The following is an 11,276-nucleotide window of genomic DNA, read 5'->3' on the forward strand; positions in this document are numbered from 1 at the left end:
AAAGGAACAATATATCTCTGTCTTTTAATATGAAGAACATAGCTAGCATTAAAATGTAAATGTATTCCATTACACCACACACTGACTCCAGAGGTGGTATATTTGCCGCTTTGGAGTGTGTGTGACGAGACATGGTGTGTTTGTGTGTGTGTGTGTGTGTGTGTGTGTGTGTGTGTGTGTGTGTGTGTGTGTGTGTGTGTGTGTGTGTGTGTGTGTGGAGTGAGTGAATAATTCAGAGGCTATTGATTAGGTCATTGCCCACTGGTGACATGTCCATCATAAATATGAGCACATTCTCCTGGTGAACTCGTCAGAGTGCAAGGACAGCAAGACGTATGCGGACACACGCGCACTAACTCACCGGCGACGACTCCTGCCATATACAGCAGACTGATCCTCAGGATCCCATGAACCATCTCCAGAGGAACTCCAATCATCAGCTGGAGGAGAGCGTTGAAACCCAACTGCTCTAACCTGCACACACACACACACACACACACACACACACATGTTGGGTTTACATGTTTTATGGGGACATTCCATAGGCGTAATGGTTTTTATACTGTACAAACCGTACTTTCTATGGCCCTACACCTACCCTACACCTAAACCTAGCCCTCACAGGAGATTGTGCACACTTTTACTTCATCAAAAAAACTCATTGTGCATGATTTATAAGCCTGTTTCCTCATGGGGACCTGAGAAATGTCCCCACAAGGTCAAAATCTACTGGTATTCCTATCCTTGTGGGGACATTTGGTCCCCACAACGTGATGAATACCAGGTACACACACACACACACACACACACACACACACATCCAAATGTGAAACTTAGTCTGTACAGCTAAATTTAGACAGACGAACACTATGAAATTCTCATCAGCCTTTGAACAAAGTCAAACTTCTGTCTCTCATCTTCAAAGAACCTAATCTTGCTCAAACGCTTACAAAACACATGGGTGCCCTATGGAATCACAGACAGAATAAACCTGTTGAGTGCTCTATTATCTATCTGTTAACAGTGCCATTTTGTTTTTCATTATAGGGGTCCTATTATGCTTTTTGACTTTTTGAATTTTAGCCAGTGTGTGGTGTGTATTTTTTGGCATAAAAAACATCTACAAAGTTACAAATCTCAAAGTCCACTCCAAAGGGAGATATTTAGGTTTATAAAAATCCCTTTTCAAGAACTACAATGAACGGCTCCTTTGGACTACAGCATTTGATTCCAGAAAACTAATGGAAAACACAGAATGTGTTGCCTTATGAAATACGTTTCAGTGTTATGATTGGTCAGATCACCTGTCAATCAAGCTGTTTGCGAAGGGTCAATACTAACTTAAATATTAATCAGAAATATTATTTATCAGAATTTATTTACTAGAAAAATGTAAATACATAAATACAAATGATTTTTAATTGATATTTTGTCACTTAACCATTAAAACAGAGTCTAAAAACAATGTAAAACACTGAATTTGGGAAAGATAAAACTGATTTTGAGAAAAAAAGAAAACGTATTTTATACGTATTTTAGCTTTTAATTAACTGCTGTTAAATTGTGTATGTTTCATGATTTCTTTAATTAGATGTGCTTTTTGATTGATATTTTGTCATTTAACCATTAAAACATAGTCTTAAAAAAACATGGAAAACAGAATTTGGTGAATTTGAGAAAAAAATAAATAAAACGTATTTCATAGGGCCTTAAATTTTTAATTTCTGTAAATAAACTGCTGTTAAATTGTTTACTGATTTCATAATTTCTTTAATTAGACATGCTTTTTGATTGATATTTTCTAATTAAACAATTAAAACAGTCTAAAAAAATTATGAAAAAACAGAATTTGGTCAAAATAAAACTGACTTTGAGAAAAAAAATAAAACATATTTCATAGGGCCTTAAAAATTAAATTTTTGGTAATAAACTTGCTGTTAAATACTGTAAATGTCATGATTTCTTTAAATAGACATGCATTTTTGATTAATATTTTGTCATTTAACCATTAAAACAGAGTAAAACTGGAAAAAATGCACTACTTTTAATGCTCAGAATAATAAATGTACTGAATGCTCTATAATATGTTGCCTGCATTAATGTGCATTTAAAGTCAAAATGAATGTGAAATGGTGTTCACAACCCATTTTACTTTTGTAATGTGATGTATTTCTCAGAAAAAATGCAAACAGGACTAAATTTTGTCCATTAGGAATTGATTGCACAGTGAAAAGCATCTCAGTATGACAAATGATTGAAGCATGAGGCTGAAAATGGTTTTGGTGCCATCAGTAGATAAGCAAAGTCATTTCAGAGGTATTGCATTTTGATAAAAGATGAAGACAAACGGTTAAAAATGAATAAATCGTGCACAATAAAACCAGGAACATGCATGAAGAAATATGTTAATGTTTGACTTTAAAGCTTGTAAAACTCAGTTTCTGAACACATACGAACATGGTTTATTTGAAGAACAGTTGCTAGTTGCATAATTAACCAAGTGCACTACAGCTGACGCTCATTTATTTATAAATGGAGATCTAAACTAGAGTTTAGCTTGTGCAAAGGTCTTACCCAACATGCATGAACATATAGCTGAAGAACCTCCAGATTTGTGCTCGGTGTCCAGGATGATACACCAGCGGACTCTTCATGAAATCCGGCTGGTAGGTTTGCAACACCCATTTATTGAGCATCACGCCGTAACACATAAACACTATGATCTGGAACACACAAACACAGACATGTTTAACACTCTTAAACCTGCAACGCCTCATATATCACAAGGTAGTCAGAAAAACATGACAGCGTTTTAGTGTCACGTTAAAATAGAACAAAAAAAGAAAAAAACTAGATAAAAGTCATAATATTTTGAGAATAAAGTCAAAATATTTCGAAAATAAAGTCGAAATTACAAGAATAAAATGTTTCAAGAATTAATTCTAAATGTTTCAAGCATAAAGTCAAAATTATCAGAATTAATTTGTAGCAATTACGAGATTGAAGTTATAATATTTCGAGAGTATATTCTATCCTATTGTGCATGCAGATGGCCCAGATTGAGAGCAACAGGAAGAAATTCAGTCTCAGCTTTCAAAATCTGTCAGTTTTATTGGGAAATACAAACAATATGTCTATTACAATAATGTGCTTTTCACACTCTTTATTGTGGTGATAACGTGGTAAATTCTTGAAACATTTCAACTTTATTCACAATGTTTTTTACTTCAAATCTTTTTATTGGTCTTTTGTGGGACAATACAGATTGAATAACAATAACAAGTTGATCAATAATATAAATATAAATATAAATATAGAGTGGAATACAATAAATATAATTAACCAATAAGTCAGTAAGTAACTACACACAAAAAATAAAATAAAATAAAATAAAATAAAATAAAATAAAATAAAAAAACACCTTCTAACAAATTATTAATATTACATGTTACCAGTTACAGGTGCACAAGGTAGGCCTTTTATTCTCAAAATTTTTTTACTTCTCGTAGTATTTTGACTTTATTCTTAAAATATTTCAACTTTATTCTCATAGTATTTCGACTTCATTCTCGTAGTATTTTGACTTTATTCTTGTAATATTTCGTCTTTAATCTCATAATTGCAATTTTACTCTCATAATATTTCAATTTTATTCTCATAATTTCGACTTTATTCTCAAAATATTATGACTTTAATCTCGCAATATTTCGACTTTAATCTCGTAATATTTAGACTTTATTCTCATAATTTAAATTTTATTCTCAAAATATTACGACTTTAATCTCATAGTATTTTGAGTTTATTCTCAAAATATTTCGACTTTATTCTCAAAATTTTTCAAGTTTGATCTCGTAATATTTCAACTCTATTCTCATAATTTAAATTTTATTCTCAAAATATTACGACTTTATTCTCATAGTATTTCGACTTTATTCTCAAAATATTTAGACTTTATTCTCGTAGTATTTTGATTTTATTCTCAAAATATTTAGACTTTATTCTCAAAAGTTTTCAAGTTTAATCTCGTAATATTTTGACTTTATTCTCATAATTTAAATTTTATTCTCACAATATTACGACTTTAATCTCATAGTATTTCAACTTTATTCTCAAAATATTTAGACTTTATTCTCAAAATTTTTCACGTTTAATCTTGTAATATTTCGACTTTATTCTCAAAAATTTTCAAGTTTAATCTCGTAATATTTCGACTTTATTCTCATAATTTAAATTTTATTCTCAAAATATTATTAAAACTTTATTCTCGTAGTATATCGACTTTATTCTTGTAGTATTCCGACTTCATACTCGTAGTATTTCGACTTTATTCTCATAATATTTTGACTTTATTCTCCACATATTTTGACTTTATTCTCATAGTATTTAAACTTTATTCTAGTAATATTTCGATTTTATTTTCGTAGTATTTTGGCTTTATTCTCGTAGTATTCCGACTTTATTCTCACAGTATTCCGACTTTATTTTTGTAGTATTCCGACTTTATTCTCGTAGTATTCCGACTTTATTCTCGTAGTATTCCGACTTTATTCTCGTAGTATTCCGACTTTATTCTCGTAGTATTCCGACTTTATTCTCATAGTATTCCGACTTTATTCTTGTAGTATTCCGACTTCATACTCGTAGTATTTCGACTTTATTCTCATAATATTTTGACTTTATTCTCCACATATTTCGACTTTATTCTCGTAGTATTTAAACTTTATTCTAGTAATATTTCGATTTTATTTTCGTAGTATTTTGGCTTTATTCTCGTAGTATTCCGACTTTATTCTCACAGTATTCCGACTTTATTCTTGTAGTATTCCGACTTTATTCTCGTAGTATTCCGACTTTATTCTCGTAGTATTCCGACTTTATTCTCGTAGTATTCCGATTTTATTCTCATAGTATTCCGACTTTATTCTCACAGTATTCCGACTTTATTCTTGTAGTATTCCGACTTTATTCTCGTAGTATTCCGACTTTATTCTCGTAGTATTCCGACTTTATTCTCATAGTATTCCGACTTTATTCTCGTAGTATTCCGATTTTATTCTCATAGTATTCCGACTTTATTCTCATAGTATTCCGACTGTATTCTCATAGTATTTCGACTCTATTCTCACAGTATTCCGACTTTATTCTTGTAGTATTTCGACTTTATTCTCACAGTATTCCGACTTTATTCTCGTAGTATTCCGACTGTATTCTCACAGTATTCTGACTTTATTCTTGTAGTATACCGACTCTATTCTCACAGTATTCCGACTTTATTCTCGTAGTATTCTGACTGTATTCTCACAGTATTCCGACTTTATTCTTGTAGTATACCGACTCTATTCTCACAGTATTCCGACTTTATTCTCACAGTATTCCGACTGTATTCTCATAGTATTTCGACTTTATCCTCACAGTATTCCGACTTTATTCTTGTAGTATTTACTTTAATCTCATAATATTTTGACTTTATTCTCATAATTTCAAGTTTATTCTCGTAATTTCAATTTTATTCTTAAAATATTACGACTTAAATCTCGTTTTTTTTTTTTTTTTTAGATTTTTTAACCGAAAGCTTCTGGCAAGAACGTTTCGCTGTAGTTACTGGTGTATTAAAGAGCCAAATGTGCTGATCAGATGAAGCCATAATGCAATATAAAGAGCAAGGTGTACCTGTACAATGGTAATGATGGCCATGAACACAGGAGGTGGGCAGAGTCTGCTCTGATGGAAGTACCATCGGCGGTCCGTCTCGCATGGTAGAATCTCATAGGCCACGTAGCGCACAAAGCGCTTATACACACCCAGGCCCGTCTCGTCCAATAGGATCTCGCGCTGCAGGGTGCGACGCCCATTTGCAATGGCTCGGCGAAAACTACTGGAACGTTTACTGCTCAGCTGAGAGAGAGAGAGAAACAGAGAGAGAGAGAGAGAGAGAGAGAGAGATCCCATTAGCTCTTTATAAAGTGAGAAATTGTGTAATTTAATGTTTGTACGTCTGTGGTTCATAACTGTTTCAGTTCATAAACAAACATATATTATTAAATAATGATAATGTTAATACACCAACAAAAATTCAATTAAACCACAATAATCTGCTCAGTACTCAAATAATAACACAAATGCATCCACAGTAGATCACAATGCGGCATTTCCAGCAAAAATGACATATTCTGTATTTTCCAGAATATAAGTGACATCTTTTATCACCTGAAATGATTTTAAATGTTGTTTGCAATGATTGCCACAATAGTTTTTTAGTTTATACTTGAATTTAATTTCATGGATAGGTAAGTATAAGGTTGGGTAAGTATTTTACGTTATTTATGATTGTAATAAAAATTTAAATTATCTTTGTTGTTTTCTCTAAATAATGCAATTTTAGACTCTTATTTTCCTAAAAAATGTGTTAGATATGCACAGTGTTATACAAACAAAGACAAAACACCATCAGAGAATAATAACAGAGCATAATAAAACAAAAATACAAAAACAAATAAACAAAAATAATAAGTCACTCAGTCACTTCTGCAAACTCCTTTACTCTCTTTATTTCTATGAGAATATATTTATATTACATAATTATATACATATAATTAATTTTAATACAAAGATAAATAATATTTAAATGTAACAAACAAAATGATTTAACAATAGTATAATTTATATTATTTAAAATATTTTTTTAATTGTTAATTGTTTAATTAATTAAATAATTATTTTAATATTTTTCTATAATACTATATATAATTATGTAAATTATTAGTTTTAATTATAAATGTAAATATAAATATAGAAATATAAATAAAAAATTGGTAATATTTAATTATTTAAATTATTTATTTAAATATTTTTCTATAATAATATATTTATATTATAGAATTATATAAATATAATGTTTTTAATGTAATGCAATTATAAATAATAAACATTATATAAAATATAATATAATTTAATATAAATACAATTTTAGAAATAAATTAAACTTTTTAATGGTTAATATTATAATATTTTTATAGCTAAAAAATGACATACTGACTTTTAAAATATAATATTTAAAATATACAAAATAATTAAATATAAATATATAAATATAATGTATTTAATTTAAAATTATATCTTTTAATTATTAATATTTAGGATATAAAATACAAAATAATTTAATATAAATACCATTATATAAATATAATTTGTATAATTCAATATTATAATTGTAATTGTTGTTATTTAATTGATTTAATTTAACTATTTTAATTTTTTCAATAATATACTTATATTACATAATTATATAAATATACTCATTTTTATATAATGTAAATATAAATATTAACATATAGAATATTTAATAATTTAATATAAATACAATTATATAATTTACATAGTTTACATTTTTTATTCGTTAATAATGAATTAATTAAAATTATAATTATTATCATCAATAATTGACTATGCCAAGTACTGTCTTTTAATAATAAATAGGCTTTCTATTGATGAATGGTTTGTTAACAACCATTACAGTATTTGGTCGAAAAGTATTTGATAATCAAAAATCTAAAAACTGAGGAAATCGCCTTTAAAATTGTCCAAATGAAATTCTTAGCAATGCATATTACTAATCAAAAATTAAATTTTGATATATTTACAGTAGAAAATTTATTAAATATCTTCATGGAACATGATCTTAATATCCTAATGATTTTTGGCATAAAAGAAAAATCAATAATTTTGACCCATACAACATATTGTTGGCTATTGCTACAAATATACCCGTGCCACTTAAGTGGTCCAGGGTCACATATATAATTTAATAATATAATAACACAATATTACAGCTTACAATTAATCATTTAACTTGTGTATTTTAATATATCTTCCAAATATAAAATGTACTAGTCTTTACAGTGTATTTGTGTGTGGTTTTATGTATATTCACTCTTTAACAGACCTTATAATAGTCACACTTACACAGAGACAATTAAAGACACAAAACAGTTTAATACTGTGACTTTCTTCCAGATTACTCCATGTATGCAGGATTTCTCACACTCTCATCTTTCTTCTCCCCGTTTCCTCCATCTCCCTCATGCCCCAGATTTACACTTCACCCAAATCCTTTTAAATTCATAGCCTTCTCTCCGCCTTTGCCTCAGTCTCTCTTCCTGTAGAACACGGTTTTAAATCACCGTACGCCTTGAATTCCAGCCACGGAGAGACTACGGCATCTGTGCGCGTGCATCGGGGTGTGATTACGTGAGGGTTCGTATCACATCTTTGAATGAGTCTAGCTAAAGCACCAAAACTCTCAACACAGAGCGCCGCAGTCATATGTGTGTGTGTGTGTGTGTGTGTATATTAAAAGAGCCTGCGGCAAAATTGATTCAACTGTCTGTGCCAGAGCGAAAACACTTACGCCCCCTCGTATCAAGTGTGAGAGAGCGAAGAAGGTCCTGAGAGGAACACGGCTGGATTTGTAAAGGAAGCACGTGGAGGTTCAGAAATTACAGAGCTGAGACCTGCAGTCTATTATTGGCTGTGCGAAGAGTGTTTCATTCATGAACACACACACACGCAAACAGCATTCATCTGCTCCAGGCCATTACAGGCGGCTCGCAGCTACACTGGGACGCAGTTTAAGCACATATTGAGTACTTTCTGGTCCTTGAATTTGATTGGCTGATAAGAGTGTGATATTAGAGTGATATCAGAACTCCAACAGCTGTTTCACCATTTGTAATCGTATCACTTCTTACAGCGAGTGTCTATTACCGTTTTTGTGTCACGAAATGTAGATTTAAGAGGTTTAGGCGAGAATGTACTTGTTTATAGTTCAAAAATGCACTTTGTTAATAAAGATAACGTCTATTTGAAAATTTGCGTTGACGTTTTCAGACATGTGAGCTCCAGATCGTCAGAGCCCGTTTTGCACTCATGAACCCGCACTATAGCACCTCACTCAGGCCAGATCTTCTTGAATTTACCGCTGGCTCTGATGTCTCTTTAGTGATTAAACATGAGATATATGAGCAATATCGCATGAGTTGACGTGAGATATGACTGTATATATTGTCCAAATTTACAGTAGATGTCACAGTTGCACATGCGCGCACACAGTGCTTGCAGAAAAACACGGGTAACAAGTGGAGGTAAACGGGTCAAATCCATGGAATAAGAGAAAAAAATGTATTTGTGCCTTTTGATGGTAAAATCGGAATGCAAATAATTTTTATAGAATACTGTCATCAAAGACGCCGTTTGTAGTTAAACACAGACATTTAAACAGACATAGAGTAGACTAACGCGGGGTTAATTGTAACACACGTGGTTTAAATCTTTCCACACATGCTAGCACAACCAAATTTACGGTATTCCCAAATATACGGTCTGCCATGACACTCGCTGTAAGAAGTAGATGTTAGATGGCAACAAAAGACTGTTTTTATCGTGTTATAGCCGTATTATCACTATAAACGGAAGTTATTTTTAGTTTCAGCAACAGCTTGACACAGCAAACAAATACACTGAGCAGCAAAATCACCATTAACAGATATAAGGATTTTAACGTTACGACAAAGATAACGTTTTCCCTAAGCAGATATTCAAACCAATGTTTATTGTGAATACGAGACTGATCTGAAGAATGAATGCTGTATCAGATGCAGGTAATCACGCTCGCCCAGTCCATCTCTCTCTCATAATACTCTACCATACGTAATACAGTGAGCTTTTAATACAGAAGTTTTCAATGAAGCAACGCAACATTCCTTCATTACTAGTTCTAAAGTGACGTCTTTGAATCAGTAACGGAGGCTTAGTCTCAGCTGTTAAACCGTCAACTTTAGATTTGAATCCGTGAAGGGAGGAAGTAGTTCTGCACAAAAGAGGGCTTTTAAAGGCACTCTGTTATTGTTTTGTTTATGTAATTACACACTTGTGTCGTCTAACTGTTGTATAAATACAGTATCACACGAGTAGACGTGAGATATGGCTATATCTCACGTCTACTCATGTGATATTGCTTATATATGTAACAAGCACTGCAGTCATATAGCCCATGAATCGTCAGCACATACTAAACGCACTGATTCGAGGTAGATCTAATTGACTAGTTGGAGCAATCGTCCTCAAAAGTGCTAATTTTATCAGCATGGTAACTTGTAACTGAGTTTCTCATATAAATAAAATCGTCTTACCAGTTCTATGAGTTCCTGGTAGCAGACGTGTCCGTGTTCGTTGCTCTGTACCAGCGCCAGCAGCATCTCCAGTTTACTGGGGTCCAGCTGTAACTCATGGTGCTCAGCTAGACTGGTGAAATTTTCCACTGCTATAAAACCAGTCTGCTCTGGGTCCAGCTGAACAACAGAAAGAAAGAGTAAATAAGTGTTTAATTTATATGCATGCACATACAGTAAACATTAAGGACTAACATGCATTTATTACATGCAACACACAAGACAAACCTAAAAATGATGTGACACTAAAAAGCTAGTGGAACGACTCCCAGTAGGTGAACAGTGAAACTGCTGTACATGGGTGAATATATATGATGGATAAACCTACAGAACGTTTTTTTATAGCCTTTATAGTACATCAAGCTCTTCAAGCAAGAAAAAGAGCAAGAAAAATCCTGTTTTCCATGATATGACCCCTTAAAAATGGACACATACGTGGTTAGTTGAAGTAACACGGTTGTGACTCAAACATAGTCATTCTGCACATTCATTTGTCTGCCACAGACATACACACTCACACAGAGGTTCTCTAAGTATTTCACATTACTGTGTGAGTTTGTGTGTGACTATCAGCCTGAAGCGCTTCACTAACAGATCCAAACAGTAAAGAGACAACCCAGGAGGACACACACGCGGCTGTTTCTGCTGTCTGTGTTTACTCTGAATTACTTCTGAATGCTATATTTAAATTTCAGGGGGTAGATGAGTAAGAGAGGAAAAGGAAAATAAGGAAGAAAAGGAACGAAGTAGGAAGGAAGGAAGGAAATCAGGAAATTGAAAGAAAGGAAGGAAGCATTCTAGAAAAGGAAAGGGAAGGAAGAAAAGGAAGAAAGGAAGGTAAAATAAAGACAAATTATGGGTGGATTGAAGGAAGGAAAAAATAAAAAGGGAAGGAAGAAAGAATGGAGGGAAATGAGGACAGAATGAAGGAAAGGATGAAAGGACAAAAAAAGAACAGGGTGGAAAAAGAGAAGGAAGGAAGGAAAAGAAGGAATTAAAATAAGGAAGGAAGAAAGGGAAATTAGAAGAAAGGAAAAGGAAATAAGGAAA

General features: G+C 32.1%; 1 protein-coding gene across 1 annotated transcript; it reads right to left on the bottom strand.

Moving 5' to 3' along the window:
- Positions 1–251: 251 nt before the first annotated feature.
- Positions 252–10,253, bottom strand: LOC141300310 (rhomboid-related protein 1-like). The gene is made up of 4 exons (XM_073830626.1): positions 10,188–10,253; positions 5,671–5,895; positions 2,575–2,723; positions 252–474 (listed from the first exon to the last, which is right to left on the bottom strand). Exons 1-4 carry the CDS (start codon positions 10,251–10,253, stop codon positions 252–254), a joined length of 663 nt encoding a protein of 220 aa, XP_073686727.1.
- Between the last annotated feature and the right edge of the window lie 1,023 nt (positions 10,254–11,276).

This window comes from Garra rufa, chromosome 24 (assembly GCF_049309525.1).
Source record: "Garra rufa chromosome 24, GarRuf1.0, whole genome shotgun sequence".
Lineage (NCBI taxonomy): Eukaryota > Metazoa > Chordata > Actinopteri > Cypriniformes > Cyprinidae > Garra > Garra rufa.